Below are 23357 nucleotides of genomic sequence, written 5' to 3'. Positions count from 1 at the left end.
AATTGAATACGTTGTAGTATCTCCGTTGTGTGTTAGACTGGATACATCGTCCGTCCTTTCCTAGCCCACGTTTACAGCAGCCGCTGCTAACTCAACGGCTAGGAGGTATCACTTCTGTAGTGAATAAGAGTTCAAAGTTCATACCATTCACAACCAAAGCTCACGCTGATGTTGGCTTAGTTCTGTACTTGACATGTTAGTCCTTTTTAACGCAGAGGCTGCAGACCTCACGTACCCGGAACAGAAGGTTACATTTTCGTCAAGGGCTTATGTAGTGGAGGGGGAGAAGAGTGTGTTTCATAGTTTATAACCCATGTCTCTTCACAGGGGCGGGCCACTGATTGAGCAGGGCTCTTTCTTATGAAAACCCAATTCTCTCCTTTGGAAGCTAAAATTAAATTTAAACTTCTCACAAATATTTTCAATATCAAACATTTAAATTACACAACAATTCCATGTGAATCTGATAACTAGAATGTGTAGACTTTCCCGGACACAGTTTATGTCGTCCTGTCATCAGTCATAATGTCTCAGATGACAACCGAACTGACATCCATATTCATTAAGTACCAACGCATATTTTCAACTGGTTTTATTACCGAAATATGGTTCCTTTCCCCCCACTTGTTTGATGTTCCCAGACTCGCTATGTTTAACAAAGGTTATTCAAGGGGCCTTCAGTAGAGTCAGAGAGAGAGGGGAAGGGAGAAAGGTATTTATGGGGGGGGGTCATAAACCTTACCCACAGGCCAACGTCATGACACCGACATGACGCATGGTGGGTAAAAAAACTTTTGTATATCTCTAATAATTAAATAACAATGAGATGAGTGCATGTAATGGTTCCAAAACATAATATATATTTAAAAAATGAATAAGTGGGTAACCTGGAAGGCAAGACAATTCAAAGTAAAGTAACATATTCCGGTAAGAAATGGACTGATATCAAATTCTTGATTTAGACCTCTAGGAGACATGGTACACAAACGGGGAATCCAATACAATTCTCTTAATAATAGATTATCAGTATCTCCACCCCTCCTATGAGTCTTAACATGTTCCATGCCAATGTATCTCAAAGAGCTAATGTTGTGATGAGTCTCCATGAAATGCGCAGCCACAGGGTTTCTCTGGTCAAGGGTCCTGATATTACTCATGTGTTCTGCTATCCTTGTTTTCAGAGCTTGTTTTGATTTTCCTACATAGCATAGAACACAAATACATTTGATTAGGTATATCACATTTTTTGTGGAACATGTAATGATGCCCTTAATCTTAATGGCCTTGCCCATAACAGGGTGATTGAACATTGTGCATTTGTTTGTGAAGTTACACTGGGTGCATCCGCCACGTCTATAGTTACTGTCCGGCACATTGTCTAGAAAAGTACTGCGTGGCAATGGTGGAAGATCAAACCTCATCACCGTTTGACTGATGTTGGGGGCACGTCTGAAGACTACCCGCGGGGGTTCTTTAAACAGCTTTTCCAGTTGTGGATCAGTGCTCAAGATGTACCAGTGTTTTTTAATGATGTGGTCGAACTGTTTACCAAGTGGGAAGTACTGAAGGAAGCTTTGGGGTTTTGTCCAACATGTCTCCGGACCTACTCACTGCCACAGTCATATTCTGGACCTAGTTTTGTCCTGTGGAAGAAATGTTGTGGATCTTAATGTTTTTCCTCATAATCCTGGACTATCGGACCACCATTTTATTACATTTGCAATCGCAACAAATAATCTGCTCAGACCCCAACCAAGGATCATCAAAAGCCGTGCTATAAATTCTCAGACAACCCAAAGATTCCTAGATGCCCTTCCAGACTTCCTCCACCTACCCTACAAAAATCAGTTAACCACCTAAGGAACTCAATTTAACCGTGGGTAATACCCTAATTGCAGTCGCACCTCTAAAAACAAAAAACATTTGTCATAAGAAACTAGCTCCCTGGTATACAGAAAAAAACAGAGCTCCGAAGCAAGCTTCCAGAAAATTGGAATGGAAATGGCGCTACACCAAACTGGAAGTCTTCCGACTAGCTTGGAAAGACAGTACCGTGCAGTATCGAAGAGCCCTCACTGCTACTCGATCATCCTATTTTTCCAACTTCATTGAGAAAAATAAGAACAGTCCAAAATGTATTTTTGATACTGTCATAAAGCTAACTAAAAAGCAGCATTCCCCATGAGAGGATGGCTTTCACTTCAGCAGTGATAAATTCATGAACTTCTTTGATGAAAAGATCATGATCATTAGGGGCTGCAGGTAGCCTAGTGGTTAGAGCGTTGGACTAGTAACCGAAAGGTTGCAAGATGGAATCACTAGAGCTGACAAGGTAAAAATCTGTCATTCTGCCCTTGAACAAGACAGTTAACCCACTGTTCCTAGGCCATCATTGAAAATAAGAATTTGTTCTTAACTGATGTGCCTAGTTAAATAAAATTAGAAAGCCAATTACAGACCCCTCTTTAAATCTGTGTATTCCTCCAAAGCTCTGTTGTCCTGAGTCTGCACAACACTGCTAGGATCAAGGGAGACACTCAAGTTTTTCAATATTATATTTCTTGACACATAATAATAATCATGGCTTCTAAATCTTCAAGCTGCATACTGGACCCTATTCCAACTAAACTACTGAAAGAGCTGCTTCCTGTGCTTGGACCTCCTATGCATCCCCCTCCTCTCCCCTGAAACTATTCCCCAGGTCATTGCTGTAACTGAGAATATGTTCTCAGTCAACTTACCTGGTAAAATAACGGTAAAATAAAAAAATTAAATAAATATGCTGAACATAATAAATGGCTCTCTATCCACCGGATGTGTACCAAACTCACTAAAAGTGGCAGTAATAAAGCCTCTCTTGCAATAGCCAAACCTTGACCCAGAAAATATAAAAAACTATCGGCCTAAATCGAATCTCCCATTCCTCTCAAAACATTTTGAAAAAGCTGTTGCGCAGCAACTCACTGCCCTCCTGAAGACAAACAATCTATACAAAACGCTTCAGTCTGGTTTTAGACCCCATCATATCACTGAGACTGCACTTGTGAAGGTGGTAAATGACCTTTAACCTCTCTAGGGTAGGGGGCAGTATTTTCATGGCTGGATGAAAAACGTACCCAAATTAAACGGCCTACAACTCGGGCCCAGGAACTAGAATATGCATATTATTAGTAGATTCGGATAGAAAACAGTCTGAAGTTTCTAAAACTGTTTGAATGATGTCTGCGAGTATAACATAACTCATATGGCAGGCAAACACCAGAGAAAAATCTAACCAGGAAGTGAGAATTCTCATATATACATACATACATACATACATACATACATACATACATACATACATACATACATACATACATACATACATACATACATACATACATACATACATACATACATACATACATACATACATACATACATACATACATACATACATACATACATACATACATACATACATACATACATACATACATACATACATACACATACCCATATACAGTTGAAGTTGAAGGTTTACATACACCTTATGTACATTTGAACTCAGTTTTTCACAATTCCTGACATTTAATCCTAGTAAAAAGTCCCTGTCTTAGGTCAGTTAGTATCACCACTTTATTTTAAGAAAGCGAAATGTCAGAATAATAGAAGAGAGAATGATTTATTTCAGCTTTTATTTCATTCAACACATTCCCAGTGGGTCAGAAGTTTACATAAACTCAATAAGTATTTGGTAGCATTGCATTAAAATTGTTTAACTTGAGTCAAAAGTTTTGGGTAGCCTTCCACAAGCTTCCCACAATAAGTTGGGTGAATTTTGGCCCATTTCTCCTGACAGAGCTGGTGTAACTGAGTCAGGTTTGTAGGCCTTCTTACTCGCACACGCTTTTTCAGTTCTGCCCACAAATTTTCTATCGGATTAAGGTCAGGGCTTTGTGATGGCCACTCCAACACCTTGACTTTGTTGTCCTTAAGCCATTTTGCCACAACATTGGAAGTATGCTTGGGGTCATTGTCCATTTGGAAGACCCATTTGCGACCAAGCTTTAACTTCTTGACTAATGTCTTGAGATGTTGCTTCAATATATCCACATAAATGTCCTTCCTCGTGATGCCATCTATTTTGTGAAGTGCATCAGTCCCTCCTGCAGCAAAGTACCCTCACAACATGATGCTGCCACCCCCGTGCTTCAAGGCTGGGATGGTGTTCTTCGGCTTGCAAGCCTCCCCCTTTTTCCTCCAAACATAACGATGGTCATTATGGCCAAACAGTTCTATTTTTGTTTCATCCGACCAGAGGACATTTCTCCAAAAAGTACGATCTTTGTCCCCTGTGCAGTTGCAAACCGTAGTCTGTCTTTTTTTATGGCGGTTTTGGAGCAGCGGCTTCTTCGTTGCTGAGCGGCCTTTCAGGTTATGTCGATATTGGACTGGTTTTACTGTGGATATAGATATTTTTGTGCCTGTTTCCTCCAGCATCTTCACAAGGTCCTTTGCTGTTGTTCTGGGACTGATTTGTACTTCTCGCACCAAAGTAAGTTCATCTCTAGGAGACAGAACGTGTCTCCTTCCTGAGTGGTATGACGGCTGTGTGGTCCTATCGTGTTTATACTTGCGTATTATTGTTTGTACAGATGAACGTGGTACCCTCAGGCATTTGGAAATTGCTCCCAAGGATGAATCAGACTTGTGGAGGTCTACAAATTTCTTTCTGAGGTCTTGGCTGATTTCTTTTGATTTTCCCATGATGTCAAGCAAAGAGGCACTGAGTTTGAAGGTAGGTCTTGAAATACATCAACAGGTACACCTCCACTTGACTCAAATGATGTCAATTAGCCTATCAGAAGCTTCTAAAGCCATGACATAATTTTCTGGAATTTTCCATAATTTTTCTGGAATAGTGATACAATGAATTATAAGTGAAATAATCTGTCTGTAAACAATTGTTGGAAAAATGACTTGTGTCATGCAAGTTATTGTGCTAACCGACTTGCGAAAACTATAGTTTCTTGACAAGAAATGTGTGGAGTGGTTGAAAAACACGTTTTAATGACTCCAACCTAAGTGTATGTAAACTTCTGACTTCAACTGTATATACTACATACATATAAACACTTTTTTTAGAATATACCTTTATTATTTCCCGCATGCCTTACCAGTCCTCCCCCAATTGGAGTAAACTAATAAAAAACAACACTTAAGCTTCTACCTTCAGTTTATACATACTATTCACATTTTACAGACACAATCTATTTTACAATAGTTATATTTAGTTTGTTATTAGTCCTTCCTCTATTTCTGATGTCCATCCTGTTAACTGTGCTATTTCACAAAATGTCTGAACCTATATACATTTTACAGACCCTGTATGTTTTACATTGGTTATCTTGTTGTTATTAGTCCCACCCTTCAGCTCCATTCAACCCCTCCCATCTATCTCTTAACACCATCCATTTTGGATTTCTATTTGCCATATATTCTTCAACTGTGCTGTGATGCTTCACAAAAGTACTGAACCTTTCTATTCTCATAGCTTCTACAGATTGTAAATTAAAGATAAACATTTTTGCTAAAATAATTATTATATTATTGATCGATTGACTATGACTTTTCAAATCACCCAGTATTGCTATCTGCAGCGTTAGTTCTAGGCAAATGTTGCAATTCTTCAGCCATTCCTGGATCTGTGACCAAAATGAGCTACATATGGACAGTACCAAAATAATTGATCTAATGACTCTGCCTCCTCGCAGCAGAATCTGCAGAGCTGGGAAGATTGTATCCCCAAATATATAACATTCTATTGGTTGCAGGCATTTTGTGTAATAATTGAAATTTAATAATTTGACGTTTTGAATCTGATGTTGTTATACATGTCAAATCATAAATCATGTGCCACGGAATCGGTACATCAAAAATCTCTTCCCAACTATTTTGCAATTTATATGGCACAGCTGCTGGCATTTTTTTGGTCCTTAAATGAAATTGGTATATATTTTATTTATCACAATTTTCTTTAACCATTTTTGGTCTGTAATGCAGGGTTGACAGACAAGTTTCTTACTTTTTCTCCCTTCCACTTGCCTCTTCCATTTTTGTGGTAATGCTGCAATTAGTTGGTTGTAATTTGGGGTAGAGCAGACATTTCCATATGTCTGTGTTAATTGCAATTGTGACAAAACTCCACCAGTCCTATTTATGATATAATTTACAAAAATTATACCTTTATTATAATTCTTTTCGAAAAGTATTTCTTTTTTTAATCAATTAGTATATTTGAGTTTAATCAAAGTATTGGTTGTATTATTTGTTCTGTCTTTTCAGGTGGATTAAACTGAAATTGAAACAACTTTCTAAGGCTTGTTTAAAAAATAACAATATTTGGAGATTATTTTGTTTAAAAAAATCTGAAAGTGAGCAGTTGTAATCTGAATAAAGGAAAAAAGGCCATTCTTCAACATGGGGTGAGACATTCTTACTAATTTACTAGAGAACCATTTCGGATTTAAGTATAACTTTTGAATGACTGATGTCTTTAGTGCGAGGTCTAATGCTTTAATATTAATATTTCTGCCCTCCGAATTCATATTTGTTATATAAATAGGCCCATTTAATTTTGTCTGGCTTGCCATTCCAAATAAAAATGTAATAATTATTGTTCATGTAATTTAAAAAGCAGGTCACTAGGTGTAGCAAAACCATAAGCAAATAGGTAAATTGTGATATGACTAAAGAGTTAATCAGGGTGATTTTTCCACAAATAGACAGGTGTTTTCCTTTCTATGGTAGCAAGATCTGATCTATTTTTAACTGACTTGCCTAGTTAAATAAAGGTTAAATAAAAAAATTAAATATGCATTGAAGCCTCATCAAAGGTCACTACACCCAGATTATTTGAGGCTTGACACATGAATTATGCCCTCAGAAACTCAAAGCTTGCGGGAAGTTATGTTTTTGTCCTCACAGAGATATTGGAGTTCAAATCCAGCCATGCATATTAGCTAATTCTTTAGTCCTAAATCCTTTGAAGGACAGTGATGTTCAATGAAAGCGGAATTGAGGGCTTAAAAAGGAAAAGATTAGTGTTACTGTAACAGCTTAGTCATAACCCTCGACATCCCCTCACTCACCCTTTCCCTCTCTCATTTACTTATTCACTAATTCAATTACGCATGCATGCACACACACGCACACACAGTCAGACCTCCCTCCTTCTTCTTCACGAAAAAGAAGCTCGAGGAGACGGGGGATTTAGAGGGCCGAATGTATCCCTGTCTCAAGGACTCAGCGACGTATGTATCCATAGCCACTGTCTCCTCCTGAGACAGAGGATACACGTGACTCCTAGGAAGAACCTAGGAGTCACGTGGAGGTTTATCGCACAATCCCCTCGTCGATGGGGTGGTAATAGAGTCGCCTTCGTCTTACTGAAAGCGATAGCCAAATCGGCATACTCTGAGGGAATGTGCACGGTGGAGACTTGGTCTGGACTCTCCACCGTAGTCGCACCGATGGAAACTCCTATGCACCTACCTGAGCACTCCCTCGTCCACCCCGTTATGGCCCTCTGCCCCCACAAAATCTGGGGGTTGTGTGTGGCTAGCCAGGGGATTCCCAGTACCACTGGGAACGCTGGGGAGTCAATGATGAACAGGCTGATACGCTCCACATGACCCCCCCACGTCTGCATAACCAGTGGCACGGTGACCTCCTCTACTTGGCCTGACCCTAGCGGTCGACTATCTAGGGCGTGCACAGGGAAGGGGTGGTCCAGCTGAACCCGGGGAATCCCTAACCTCTTAGCTAACCCATGGTCCAAAAAACTCCCAGCTGCACCTGAATCGACTAGCGCCTTATACTGGAAGTGAGGGGAAAAATTAGGAAAACAAACAGAGGTGTACAAGTGGTCGACAGGGGGCTCTGGGTGTGGCTGGTGCGGACTCACCTGGGGGGCCGAAGCATTGCTCTCCCTGCCCTCCGAACTCCCGGAGGGACCTCTCCAGCACCGGTCCACAGTGTGTCCACTGCGTCCACATCGGGTGCAGGAGAGACCCCCCCCTCCGGTCCTCCTCGGTGCAGCCCCCCCTATCTCCATGGGCTGTGGAGCGGGAGGACTGGTAGGCGGAACAAACAGGCCCCGACTGGAACATCCCCGGGCAGCCAGCAGGTTGTCCAATCTAATGGACAAATCCACCAGTTGGTCCAGAGTGGAGGTGTTGTCCCTACATGCCAGCTCCCGGCGGACGTCCTCGCGAAGGCTGCACCTATAGTGGTCTATCAGGGCCCGCTCGTTCCACCCCGATCCAGCGGCGAGAGTCCGGAATTCCAACGCGAAATCCTGAGCGGTCCTCGTCTCCTGTCTCAAATGGAATAGTAGCTCACCCGCCGCCCTGCCCTCCGGGGGATGATCGAAAACCGCCCGGAAGCGGCGGGTGAACTCAGGGTAGTCACCCCGGGCCGAGTCTGGACCATCCCAGACTGCATTGGCCCATTCCAGGGCTCGACCCGTGAGACAAGAGACGAGGACGCTCACCCTCTCTTCGTCGGAGGGAGGGGGGCGGACGGTCGCCAGGTACAGTTCCAGTTGGTGGAGAAACCCCTTGCACCCAGCGGCCGTCCCATCGAACTCCCTGGGAGGTGAAATCCGGATCCCGCTGGCACCCGCTTCAGTGGATGTGGGTAGGGGCGCAGGGTGAGGGACCGGAGCTGGTCCTGCTGGGGAGGCCCTTCTCTCCCATCTCTCCAACCGGGCCAACACCTGATCCATGGCCGAGCCTAGGCGGTGGAGGAGGCCGGCATGCTGGGAGACCTGCTCAGCCATGGATGGCGCTTCTGCTCCTGCTGACTCCATCAGTTTTGGTGCGGGATTCTGTCACGTCGGACTTGGACTGGCTGATAGGTGGAATCAAGTGCAGGAGACAGAGGTGCTGGAGGTGAGTGTCTTTTAATAATCCTTATTCACACACACGCCGAAAAGCACAGGGCGCTATACAAAGTTCCAGTATTTGTTAACTGCGCCCGTACAGCACAAAATATTATTCCTAAGGCAAGGAGCGCAGCCCGGTAAATCCTTCTACAAAAAAACTGTCGATCACACAATGTGGACAATAAACAATCCCGCACAAAATCCCAACTGAAAACACACATTAAATAAGTCCCCACTAATGACATACACAAAACAGGTGCGGAACAGACAGACAAAACTAAACGACACAGAAACAACGATCGGTGGCAGCTAATAGGCCGGCGACGACGACCGCCGCCCGACCGAGGAGGGGCGCCATTTTCGTTGGATCCTGTGACATAAGTGCATGTTTTTCCGTTGGGGTTATGTGGGTAATTGTTTCTGTTATTTTGTTTCACCTGACAGGACTGTTTGGCTTTCAGTTTCTTGTTTTGTAATTGTATAGTGTTCCGTTTAAGAATTAAATATGATGAACACTAACTCCGCTGCGTTTTGGTCCACTCTCTCTCACGGCAGTCATTACAGAATTACCCACCAAACAAGGACCAAGCAGCGGAGGAAGGAGCAGCGCCAGAAGGAGCAAGGATCCTGGACCAGGGAGAGAAAGGACTGGACATGGGAGGACATCCTGGACGGCAAGGGATCCTACACTTGGGAAGAGATCCTGGTCGGAAGGGATCGCCTCCCATGGGAACAGGTAGAGGCACTCAGAAGAGTGGAGGCAGCAGGAAGGAAGGACCAACGGCAACGGTATGAGGGAACACGGCTGGGTAGGAAGCCCGAGAGGCAGCCCCCAAAAATGTTTTGGGGGGGGCACACGGGGAGTGTGGCAGAGTCAGGTTGGAGACCTGAGCCAGCTCCCCATGCTTACAGGAGGCAGCGCAGTACTGGTCAGACACCGTGTTATGCGATAAAGCGCACGGTGTCCCCAGTACGCGTGGAGAGCCCGGTGCGCTACATCCCAGCTCCTAACATCTGCCGGGGGAGGTTGGGCATCAAGCCAGGACGGGTTGAATAGATGAGTCTTCAGTAATGACTTAAAGGTCGATACCAAGTCTGTCTCTCACATGGATAGGCAGACCATTCCATAAAAATGTAGCTCTATAGGAGAAAGCCCTGAAACCAGCTGTTTATTTAGAAGTTCTAGGGACATAATGAGGCCTGCGTCTTGTGACCGTAGCGTACGTATGTACGACAGGACATGTAATCTATAGCAGGACATGCATATGTTGACACACACCAGCACATGCACTCTACACACACACACACGTATGTATGGTGGTATTATAAATGTTGTATTTTAGATATGTTGTGGTGTAATAATATTATATGTACTGTTTTATTTAATTAAATGTTTTGCCTTCATTTGTTTGGACCCCAGGAAGAATAGCTGCTGCCTTGACAGCAGCTAACGGGCATCCTTAATAAAAGCAAATAAAAATACACGTCTCCAAAGTGAGCACAGTTCCAAAGTAATTGCAATGTACTTTTATGACTCAAAGAAGAGTATTCAACTATAAGGGGCTTTTTTTTAGCTCTCCTATGTGTGTCGTTGAGTAACTGGAGCAATCACACATTGTACGTTGTTTTGTTTGGAACAAAACCCTGCATCCCCGCCATAACGCAATTACTGTTGTTGTTTACGCAATGCGTGTGCCGCAGCAAATTTTCTTCACAATAGACAAACATAGGCTCATTCTGTTCAATACAATCCAAGGTATGACGTTGTGACATCTTGAAACTATACATAAAACATCATGATCATAAACTTAGGCATTGTAATGGAATTGTGAAGTGCACATTTGGACTGGTGTTTGGCTTGCTTGTATGACATCAAAGCGGTATTTATTATAATCCTCAACGTCTCATCTCTCAAAATACATAGAGCCCTCTTAATAGGAAATAGGGTGCCATTTGGGAAGCAACAAGGTCTATCTATGACTGACAGGAACTACTAATAAAGCACTCTTTAACCTACTACACCTTTCCACATTTACAGATCCTACCCACCAACCTGTCCTTAACCACAGACCTGGGGTTAAGTTTTGCTGGCATTTCTAATCATAGGCGGTGATAAAACTGACTTCTGATCTGCTGTTTGGGGCGACTGCTACCCATGCATGGCTACCCACACAGCAAATATGCAGATGTTAAAATGGCAGTTGAGGTAAAAAGTGTGTCCTATATCTGTGTTGATTTGAGTGGGGTTAAAGGTCCTGGACAGTCATTCTGAAAAGTACTTTCTCTCATAGCTAACTACCAGGATGTTGGAAAAGACAGGGGAAGTGGGCGGGGAGCTTATATTTATGAGCTCGCCTTGACTGACAATCTTTGAAATCCCTTTGTCAAGCAACTTGGATGCAGTGAACAATGTTGCAGGGAAATCATTTTAAGTAAATTTGGTGAAACACAAAGCAACTTGAAAATGCATCAATTATATATAAAAAATGTTATATACAGCTCCCATTTGGCATGTCTCTGTGCTGCAGTTCACAGCAGCACTGATTGATGTGTTGACATGACAACTGCATCAGAATTTTGAAAGACCCTTCCCCCTCCCTTTGTTCAATGCTGGCTGAAGACCTAGCTAGCCAGTAACTAACTAACACCAGGCAAAGATGAAAGATGAGACATAAGTATACAGTGCATTCGGAAAGTATTCAGACCACTTGACTTTTTCCACATTTTCTTATGTTACAGCCTTTTTCTAAAATGGATTAAAAAAAATTACAAAATCTATCTACACAATACTCCATAATGACACAGTGAAAACAGGTTTTTAGCCATTTTTGCAAATGTATTAAAAATAAACAAAAATACCTTAATTACATAACTTTACAGACCCTTTGCTATGAGAATCAAAATTGAGCTCAGGTGCATCCTCTTTCCATTGATCACCCTTCAGATGTTTCTACAACTTGAGTGAAGTCCACATGTGGTAAAGTCAATTGATTGGACATGATTTGAAAAGGCACACGCCGGTCTATATCAGGTCCCACAGTTGACAGTGCATGTCAGAGAAAAAACCAAGCCATGAGGTCGAAGGAATTGTCCATAGAGCTCAGAGACAGGATTGTGTCGAGGCACAGATCTGGGGAAGGTTAAGAAAAAATGTCTGCAGCATTGAAGGTCCAAAAGAACACAATGGCCTCCATCATTCTTAAATGGAAGAAGTTTGGAACCACCAAGATTCTTCCTAGAGCTGGCCGCAGCACCAAACTGGGCAATTGGGGGAGAAGGGCCTTGGTCAGGGAGGTGAACAAGAACCCGATGGTCAAACGATCTACAAAGTTCCTTTTGTGGAGATGGGAGAAACATCCAGAAGGACAACTATCTCTGCATCACTCCACCAATCAGGCTTTTATGGTAGAGTGGCCAGGTGGAAGCCTCTCCTCAGTAAAAGGCACATGACAGCCCGCTTGGAGTATGCCAAAAGGCACCTCAAGACTCTCAGACCATGAGAAACAAGATTCTCTGATCTGATCAAACGAAGACTGAACCTGGCATTATCCCTACAGTGAAGCATGGTGGTGGCAGCATCATGCTGATGGGATGTTTTTCAACGGCAGGGACAGGGAGACTAGTCAGGATCGAGGGAAAGATGAACAGGACAAAGCACAGAGAGATCCTTCATGAAAACTTGCTCCAGAGACCTCAGGACCTCAGACTGGGGTGAAGGTTCACTTTCCAACATGATAGAGCTTGAGAGGATATACAGAGAAGAGTGGGAGAAACTCCCCAAATACGGGTGTGCCAAGCTTGCAGTGTCATACCCAAGAAGACTTGAGGCTGATATCGCTGCCAAAGGTGCTTCAACAAAGTCCTGAGTAAAGGGTCTGAATACATATGTAAACATGATATTTTCTTAAAATCTTCTTGTTATTAATTTGCAAAAAATATATATGTTTTTGCTTTGTCATCATGGGGCATTGTGAAGATCTATGAGGGGGAAAAACTATTTCATCAATTTTAGATTAAGACTAACATATCAAAATGTGGAAAAAGTCAAGAGGTCTGAATACTTCCCGAATGCACTGTGTGTATATATATATATATGATATATATATATATATATATATATATATATATATATATATATATATATATACATACAGTTGAAGTTGTAAGTTTACATACACCTTAGCCAAATACATTTAAACTTAGTTTTTCACTATTCCTGACATTTAATCCAAGGAAAGATTCCCTGTCTTAGGTCAGTTAGGATCACCACTTTATTTTAAGAATGTGAAATGTCAGAATAATAGTAGAGAGAATAATTTATTTCATCTTTTATTTCTTTCATCACATTCCCAGTGGGTCAGAAGTTTACATACAGTCACTTAGTATTGCCTTTAAATTGTTTAACTTGTTGAACCTTTCACAAGCTTCCTTTCACAAGCTTCCCACAATAAGTTGGGTGAATTTTGGCCCATTCCTCATGGCAGAGCTGGTGTAACTGAATCAGGTTTGTAGGCCTCCTTGCTCACACACGCTTTTTCAGTTCTGTCCACAAATGTTCTATGGGATTGAGGTCAGGGCTTTGTGATGGCCACTCCAATACCTTGATTTTGTTGTCCTTAAGCATTTTGCCACAACTTTGGAAGTATGCTTGGGGTCATTGTCTGTTTGGAAGCCCCATTTGCGACTAAGCTTTAACTTCCTGACTGATGTCTTGAAATGTTGCTTCAATATAGCGACATCATTTTCCTACCTCATGATGCTATCTATTTTGCGAAGCACACCAGTCGCTCCTGCAGCAAAGCACCCCCACAAAATGATGCTGCCACCCCCGTGCTTCACGGTTGGGATGGTGTTCTTTGGCTTGCAAGCCTCCCCCTTTTTCCTCCAAACATAACGATGTTCATTATGGCCAAACAGTTCTATTTCTGTTTCATCAGACCAGAGGACATTTCTCCAAAAAGTAAGATATTTTTCCCCATAGGTTTTTTATGGCGGTTTTGGAGCAGTGGCTTCTTCCTTGCTGAGCGGCCTTTCAGGTTATGTTGATATAGGACTCGTTTTACTGTGGAAATAGATGCTTTTGTACCCGTTTCCTCCAGCATCTTCACAAGGTCCTTTGCTGTTGTTCTGGGATTGATTGTCACTTTTTGCACCAAAGTACGTTCATCTCTAGGAGACAGAACGCGTCTCCTTCCTGAGCGGTATGACGGCTGCGTGGTCACATGGTGTTTATTGTTGCATACTATTGTTTGTACGGATGAACGTGGTACCTTCAGGCGTTTGGAAATTGCTCCCAAGGATGAACCAGACTTGTGGAGGTCTACAATTTCTTTCTGAAGTCTTGGCTGATTTCTTTTGATTTTCCCATGATGTCAAGGAAAGAGGCACTGAGTTTGAAGATAGGTCTTGAAATACATCCACAGGTACACCTCCAATTGACTCAAATTATGTCAATTAGCCTATCAGACGTTTCTAAAGCGATGACATCATTTTCTGGAATGTTCCAAGCTGTTTCAAGGCACAGTCAATGTAGTGTATGTAAACTTCTGACCCACTGGAATTGTGGTACATTGAATTATAAGTGAAATAATCTGTCTGTAAACAATTATTGGAAAAATCACTTGTGTCATGCACACAGTAGATATCCTAACCGACTTGCCAAAACTATAGTTTGTTAACAATACATTTGTGGAGTGGTTGAAAAACAAGTTTTAATCATTCACCTAAGCGTATGTGAACTTCCAACTTCAACTGTATACAGTACCAGTCAAAAGTTTGGACACACCTTTATTTTTACTATTTTCTACTTTGTAGAATAATAGTGAAGACATCGAAACTATGAAATAACACATGGAGTCATGTAGTAACCAAAACAAAACATATTTAGATTGTAGATTCTTCAAAGTTGCCACCCTTTGCCTTGATGACATCTTTGCACAGTCTTGGCATTCTCTCCACCAGCTTCACCTGGAATGCTTTGCCAACAGTCTTGAAGGAGTTCACACATAAAATGGTGAGCGCTTGTTGGCTGCGGTTCAACTCAACCCAAACCATCTCAATTGGGTTGAGGTCGGGTGATTGTGTAGACCATGTCATCTGATGCAGCACTCTGTCTTTCTCACAGTTTGAGGTGTGTTGGGTTATTGTCCTGTTGAAAAGCACAAACCAGATGGGATGTCGTATCGCTGCATAATGCTGTTGTGGCCATGCTGGTTAAGTATGCTTTGAATTCTAAATAAATCACAGACAGTGTCATCAGCAAAGCACCCCCACACCATCACACCTCCTCCTCCATGCTTCACGATGGGAACTATACATGTGGAGAGCATCCGTTCACCTACTCTGCGTCTCACAAAGACACGGCGGTTGGAACCAAAAATCTCAAATATCCATTGCTCGTGAGTCTTGGCCCAATCAAGTCTCTTATTCTTATTGGTCTCCTTTAGTAGAGGTTTCTTTGCAGCAATTCGACCATGAAGGCCTGATTCACGCAGTATCCTCTGAACAGTTGATGTTGAGATGTGTCTGTTACTTGAACTCTGTGAAGCATTTATTTGGGCTGCAATCTGAGGTGCAGTTAACCGTAATGACCTTTTCCTCTGCAGTCATCCTTTCCTGTGGCTGTCCCCATAAGAGCCAGTTTCATCATAGCGCTTGATGGTTTTTGCAACTGCACTTGAAGAAACTTTCAATCGAAATTATCCAGATTGACTGAGCTTCATGTCTTAAATAATGATGGACTTTAATTTCTCTTTGATTATTTTGAGCTGTTCATAATATGGACTTGGTCTTTTACTGAATATGGCTATCTTCTGTATACCACCCATACCTTGTCACAACACAACGGATTGGCTCAAATGCATTAAGATGAAAGAAATTCCACAAATTAACTTTTAACAAGGCAAATTGAAATGCATTCCAGGTGAGTACCTCATGAAGCTGGTTGTGAGATTTCTTAAGAGTGTGCAAAGCTGTCATCAATGCAAAGCGTGGCTACTTCAAAGAATCTGAAATCTAAGAAAAAAAATGATTTGTTTAACACTTTTTTGTTTACTAGGTGATTCCATACGTGTTATTTCATAATTGTATTTATAAAGGAAACCCTAGAATGAGTAGGTGTGTCCAAACTTTTGACTGGTACTGTATATATTGATAAATAAAATATATATATGGGGGATTGGAAATGAGGCAGACAATTACATTAATGGAAGCTAGAATATTAAAGTTGATCCATCCCCCCCAAAATATATACTGCTAAAAAAAATAAAGGGAACACTTAAACAACACATCCTAGATCTGAATGAAAGAAATAATCTTATGAAATACTTTTTTCTTTACATAGTTGAATGTGCTGACAACAAAATCACACAAAAATAATCAATGGAAATCCAATTTATCAACCCATGGAGGTCTGGATTTGGAGTCACACTCAAAATTAAAGTGGAAAACCACACTACAGGCTGATCCAACTTTGATGTAATGTCCTTAAAACAAGTCAAAATGAGGCTCAGTAGTGTGTGTGGCCTCCACGTGCCTGTATGACCTCCCTACAACGCCTGGGCATGCTCCTGATGAGGTGGCGGATGGTCTCCTGAGGGATCTCCTCCCAGACCTGGACTAAAGCATCCGCCAACTCCTGGACAGTCTGTGGTGCAACGTGACGTTGGTGGATGGAGCGAGGCATGATGTCCCAGATGTGCTCAATTGGATTCAGGTCTGGGGAACGGGCGGGCCAGTCCATAGCATCAATGCCTTGCTCTTGCAGGAACTGCTGACACACTCCAGCCACATGAGGTCTAGCATTGTCTTGCATTAGGAGGAACCCAGGGCCAACCGCACCAGCATATGGTCTCACAAGGGGTCTGAGGATCTCATCTCGGTACCTAATGGCAGTCAGGCTACCTCTGGCGAGCACATGGAGGGCTGTGCGGCCCCCCAAAGAAATGCCACCCCACACCATGACTGACCCACCGCCAAACCGGTCATGCTGGAGGATGTTGCAGGCAGCAGAACGTTCTCCACGGCATCTCCAGACTCTGTCACGTCTGTCACATGCTCAGTGTCAACCTGCTTTCATCTGTGAAGAGCACAGGGCGCCAGTGGCGAATTTGCCAATCTTGGTGTTCTCTGGCAAATGCCAAACGTCCTGCACGGTGTTGGGCTGTAAGCACAACCCCCACCTGTGGACGTCGGGCCCTCATACCACCCTCATGGAGTCTGTTTCTGACCGTTTGAGCAGACACATGCACATTTGTGGCCTGCTGGAGGTCATTTTGCAGGGCTCTGGCAGTGCTTCTCCTGCTCCTCCTTGCACAAAGGCGGAGGTAGCGGTCCGGCTGCTGGGTTGTTGCCCTCCTACGGCCTCCTCCACGTCTCCTGATGTACTGGCCTGTCTCCTGGTAGCGCCTCCATGCTCTGGACACTACGCTGACAGACACAGCAAAGCTTCTTGCCATAGCTCGCATTGATGTGCCATCCTGGATGAGCTGCACTACCTGAGCCACTTGTGTGGGTTGTAGACTCCGTCTCATGCTACCACTAGAGTGAAAGCACCGCCAGCATTGAAAAGTGACCAAAACATCAGCCAGGAAGCATAGGAACTGAGAAGTGGTCTGTGGTCCCTGCCTGCTGAACCACTCCTTTATTGGGGGTGTCTTGCTAATTGCCTATAATTTCCACCTGTTGTCTATTCCATTTGCACAACAGCATGTGAAATGTATTGTCAATCACTGTTGCTTCCTAAGTGGACAGTTTGATTTCACAGAAGTGTGATTGACTTGGAGTTACATTGTGTTGTTTAAGTGTTCCCTTTATTTTTTTGAGCAGTGTATATAAAAAAAATAACCCACCTGTGCTTAGTCTAATACAGTGACAACTAAAAGGGGTGCGCGCTAATAGAGTTTCAATCGGTGATGTCGCTCGCTCTGAGACCTTGAAGTAGTTGTTTCCCTTGCTCTGCAAGGGCAGCGGCTTTTGTGGAGCGATGGTTAACGATGCTTCGTGGGAGGCAGTTGTTGATGTGTGCAGAGGGTCCCTGGTTCAAGCCCAGGGTCGAGGAGAGGGACAGAAGCTATACTGTTACACGTGTGTGTGCGTGCGCGTTTGTATATGTTCGTACAAGTAGAAAAAAACATGTTGACTCAATGTACTTGTAGAGAAACATCAATGCCACCCTCCTCTCTTTCATGTTACGATCTATGACTCTGTCATACGGTACACACTTATTTTTTGTTGTCGTAGGCTACCTGGCTAAAATGCTCTCTAGCCTAATTTCCTTTCATGGGTAACGTTAGCTAACCTTCTTCAACATTATCCTTCTACATCTAGCTACCTATTGAACTTCCATCCTCTTAGGCCAGGGGCACAATGTATGAATTTGGTTATGGTTGGATCACAACTGCCGTTATAATCATTGGCCAGTATGGAGAATTAAGTAAAGTCCAAATCCCTATCTCCATCCATGGCTAATTTACGAAAGGGCCAATATTAACAAGCTAGCTAGCCACCAGAGGACAATGAGGTGCAGCATTTCAAGTTGTTTCTGTCAATGACGTATTGGTCTCGATGTGATTGGAGGGAAGCCAAATCCAAACTGGCTTCCCTTGACACATTTTGTTTTGGTGTGCCAGGACCATTCATATTGATGCAGTAGTAGCTAAGATGGGGAGAAGTCTGTCTATAATAAAGAAAAGCCGTGAGACACAAATAACAACACAGAGTTACACATGGAATAAACAAACATACAGTCAATAACACAATAGAGAAAAAAGGTCTTTAATAAACAATGTGTGCAAATGAGGTAAGATAAAGGAGGTAAGGCAATAAATAGGCCATAGTGGCAAAATAATTACAATTTAGCAATTAAACACTGGAGTGATAGATGTGCAGAAGATGAATGTGCAAGTAGAGATACTGGGGTGCAAATGAGCAACAACAACAAAAATAACAGTATGGGGATGAGTTAGTTGGATGGGCTATTTACAGATGGGCTATGTACAGGTACAGTGATCTGTGAGCTGCTCTGACAGCTGGAGCTTATAGTTAGTGAGGGAGATATGGGTCTCCAGCTTCAGTGATTTTGCAATTCGTTCCATTCATTGGCAGCAGAGAACTGGAAGGAAAGGCGGCCAAAGGGGGAATTGGTTTAGGGGGTGACCAGTGAAATGTACCTGCTGGCGTGCTACGGGTGGGTGCTGCTATGGTGACCAGTGAGCTGAGATAATGCAGGGCTTTACCTAGCAAAGACCTAGTAATGACCTGGAACCAGTGGGTTTGGCGACGAATATGAAGCGAGGGCCAGCCAACGAGAGCATACAGATCACAGTGGTGGGTAGTATATGGGGCTTTGGTGACAAAACGGATGGCACTGTGATAGACTGCATCCAATTTGCTGAGTAGAGTGTTGGAGGCTATTTTGTAAATTACATCGCCGAAGTCAAGGATCGGCAGGATTGTCAGTTTTACGAGGGTATGTTTGGCAGCATGAGTGAAGGTTGCTTGTTGCGAAATAGGAAGCCGATTCTAGATTTAATTTTGGATTGGAGATGCTTAATGTGAGTCTGGAAGGAGAGTTTACAATCTAACCAGACACCTGGGTATTTGTAGTTGTCCACATATTCTAAGTCAGAACCGTCCAGAGTAGTGATGCTGGGCGGGCGGGCGGGCAGCGATCGGTTGAAGAGCATGCATTTAGTTTTACTTGCATTTAAGAGCAGTTGGAGGCCACGGAAGGAGAGTTGTATGCCATTGAAGCTCGTCTGGAGGTTAGTTAACACAGTGTCCAAAGAAGGGCCAGAAGGATACAGAATGGTGTCGTCTGCGTAGCGGTGGATCAGAGAATCAACAGCAGCAAGAGCGACATTATTGATGTATACAGAGAAGAGAGTCGGCCCGAGAATTGAACCCTGTGGCACCCCCATAGAGACTGCCAGAGGTCCGGACAATGATTTGACACACTGAACTCTGTCTGAGAAGTAGTTGGTGAACCAGGCGAGGCAGTCATTTGAGAAACCAAGGCTGTTGAGTCCGCCGATAAGAATGTGGTGATTGACAGAGTTGAAAGCCTTGGCCAGATTGATGAATACAGCTGCACAGTAATGTCTCTTATCGATGGCGCTTATGATATCATTTAGGACCTTGAGCGTGGCTGAGGTGCACCCATGACCAGCTCGGAAACCAGATTGCATAGCGGAGAAGGTACGGTGGGATTCAAAATGGTCGGTGATCTGTTTGTTAACTTGGCTGTTGAAGACCTTAGAAAGGCAGGGTAGGATAGATATAGGTCTGTAGCAGTTTGGGTCTAGAGTGTCTCCCCCTTTGAAGAGGGGGATGACCGCGGTAGCTTTCCAATCTTTGGGGATCTCAGACGATATGAAAGAGAGGTTGAACAGGCTAGTAATAGGGGTTGCAACAATTTCACATTTTTTATTTTAGAAAGAGAGAGGGTCCAGATTGTCTAGCCCTGTTGATTTGTACAGGTCCACGTTTTACAGCTCTTTCAGAACATCAGCTATCTGGCTTTGGGTGAAGGAGAAATGGGGGGGGGCTTGGGCAAGTTGCTGTGGGGGGTGGAGGGCTGTTGACCAGGGTAGGGGTGGCCAGGTGGAAAGCATGGCCAGCTGTAGAAAAATCCTTATTGAAATTCTCAATTATTGTGGATTTATCAGTGGTGACAGTGTTTCCTAGCCTCAGTGCAGTGGGAGGAGGTGCTCTTATTCTCCATGGACTTTACAGTGTTCCAGAACTTTTTGGAGTTTGTGCTGCAGAATGCACATTTCTGTTTGAAAAAGCTAGCCTTTGCTTTCCTAACTGCCTGTGTATATTGGTTACTAACTTCCCTGAAAAGTTGCATATCGCGGGGGCTATTTGATGCTAATGCCGTACGCCACAGGATGTTTTTGTGCTGGTCAAGGGCACTCAGGTCTGGAGTGAACCACGGGCTATATCTATACCTATGACGGTATTTGTTAGTGACAGAGACATGGTTGTTGCATTCATCCATTTTCGGTCCTATGGACTTCACCAAGTGAGATCCTAAGGGAATATGTTATCATAATAATACATTTTTAACACAATACTATGCATATTTCATAAGGCCTTATTTTGAGGGCCTAGTTTTACCCTAATACAGGGGCCTGAAACTCATACACATAACCACACCCATTATGAATCATATTTACCAACATGCTTTATTGCAGGTTGATTTTTATAATTGCTTGTTTCAATATCTATGTTCCTGCATGTACTGGGATGGGCCCAGTGGTAGGGGCTTCTATGCAAACTCGCTAATGTTCTATATCTCCCTGCATCTATGCTGAATGTCCAGCATTAATACTCTTCTCTGCTATTAAAATCTTGTGTAAGTTTCAATATTTATAATCAAGAAAATAAAGCAGTTAGGTAGCTACTCATTATCTGCTGTATTTTTGTTCTTCTTCAAATGCCTTATAACTTTTGAAACCTGTTTAAGGTTTGCAGAATGGACAAGGCCATGGACAAAGCCAAAGAAGAAGAAATACAAGAAATTAGTAGCTACCTTAAACTGCTTTATTTGAAATATTGAAACTTACACATGATTTTAATAGCAGAGTAGAGTAATAATACTGGACATCCAGCATGGATGCAGGAAGAAATAGAACATTGGCTAGCTTTGCATAGAAGCCCCTACCACTGGGCCCCAAGGATGCCTCCTTGTTTTGGGTGAAGGAGTGTCATAGTTTTTACATTTAATACAACTCGCCACAGTAATTCATCATTTCAAGCGTCCTAGACTTAACCATGGTCCTAACCAACCAAATCAATCCCTAACTTTTGAGACCTGTTTTAGGTTTGCAGAATGGACGAAGCCTTGGAGATTGTTTAGTTTAGTTCAAGATAGATAGATTTGGTTGGTTAGGACCATGGTTAAGACTAGGATGCTTGAAATTATTAATTGCTATGGTGATTTGTATTAGTTGCAAAAACTATGACACTCCTTTACCCAAAACAAGGAGGCATCCATACAGTCTAAAAAATAAGAAAAAACTATCCAGTCATTGTGTAAAATATATTTTTTATTTTGTTTGTATTGTTAAAGTAATATTATTTGATATAGACTATAATGTTTTTATGTTTTAGGCAATATATAGATCATCTTTGGTTTAGGTCCCTAAATGACGAAATTACCAAAAACCTATCCATGTCCTTTCGTGGCCCCTCGTGATTCCATTCAGTGAATTCTTTCAGAGTTGCTTACTACTCCAGGCTTTCCTTTCCTCAATGGCTAGGCGTTGTTATGGGCAACTATAATTCCAAAACGTTGTCACCGCCCATGGGATTCACAATTGGACAGTGTTACTTGTCAGAAAGAGAAATATAATATTCGGATTCGTCGACATTAACGTGAACGTGAAGGGGGGCTATGTCATTGGCTATTTTTCATGTATATGTACCGCCTCCTGGAATTAGACCACGCCGCAACTTTTTTTCTCTTCGATGGGTTGGTGCGGTAGAGGTGAAAGAATACGTCTTGCGGATCAGATAGTAGTTGTTTTGTTCTGGTTAGTTTCTGTGTTTATTTTTCTCACTACCCATCGACCGCAAGAGACCCTGGCCTGTGGACATTTGTAATTACAAAAGTGTTGGTTCAACAAGTTGCCTACTAGCGTCCTGGCTTGATGAGGATGGGAGAAGAACCTGCGACAAGGCAAGTGTGCATATTTGTTGTGTAGTTGTGTGGTACAATATCTGGTAATGCTAAACAAACTGCTAACCAGAACGAGCTCATCCATTCAGTCTCAGTTCACTTGTTGCTAGTTTCAATGTAGTTCAAACACGGTATGCTAGCTAAATAAATACCGTGACAATAACTGGTAGTAGGTGTGGCTAAGGTAGAACGGGAAAAGTGGTGGTTTTGATTCTGTTTAAATAAACGGCATTTGGGCATTCCTATTATAGAGAGCCGGAGATGTCTGACGCTGGCTCGGACGAGGAGCTGGAGCTTCCCGCACCGATGATGGAGCAGGGGAGTCACGACGGGAGTCTCAGAAAGGTGAGCGGTACGCAGTTGTAGCTAGAAAAACGCGGTACTGTACCAACACACGTTTATATTGAAGTACATTTTCCATTGGGACGTGTATCTGTTATGAACAGGACAATACTATTTTGGCCTAATTGTTAGTTTCATAATGCATACTGCTTAGGTGTTCCACATTATCAATACCATATGAAATGCACCATTCAGTTATTTAGAATTGACGCGCATTGCATACACACAGTTTAATTACTGAACTGATTACATATTCATGGAGGGCTATCTTGGTCCTGCATTGAGTTGCCATTATGTTGATAAACCTTTGGTGACTTGGTGGGGGGGGGGGGGGGGGGGTCTGCTCTTGGGTCATGGGGGGTAGATTGTAGCAGGATGCTGTCCAGGGGGAGATATGGTACT

General features: G+C 42.8%; 1 protein-coding gene across 1 annotated transcript in view; it reads left to right on the top strand.

Moving 5' to 3' along the window:
• Positions 1-22376: 22376 nt before the first annotated feature.
• LOC106584065 (rhophilin-1) overlaps positions 22377-23357 on the top strand; it is a 59296-nt gene continuing 58315 nt past the window's right edge. The window contains exons 1-2 of the mRNA XM_082967850.1: positions 22377-22613; positions 22865-22958. Of these exons, the coding sequence (XP_082823976.1) occupies positions 22585-22613; positions 22865-22958 (123 nt within the window). The 5' untranslated portion in view covers positions 22377-22584. The remainder of the gene's footprint in view (positions 22614-22864; positions 22959-23357) is intronic.

This window comes from Salmo salar, chromosome 23 (assembly GCF_965601325.2).
Source record: "Salmo salar chromosome 23, fSalSal1, whole genome shotgun sequence".
NCBI classification, from domain to species: Eukaryota; Metazoa; Chordata; class Actinopteri; order Salmoniformes; family Salmonidae; genus Salmo; species Salmo salar.
The sequence above is the reverse complement of the archived record's forward strand: the minus strand, read 5'-3'. Positions and strand labels throughout refer to the sequence as shown.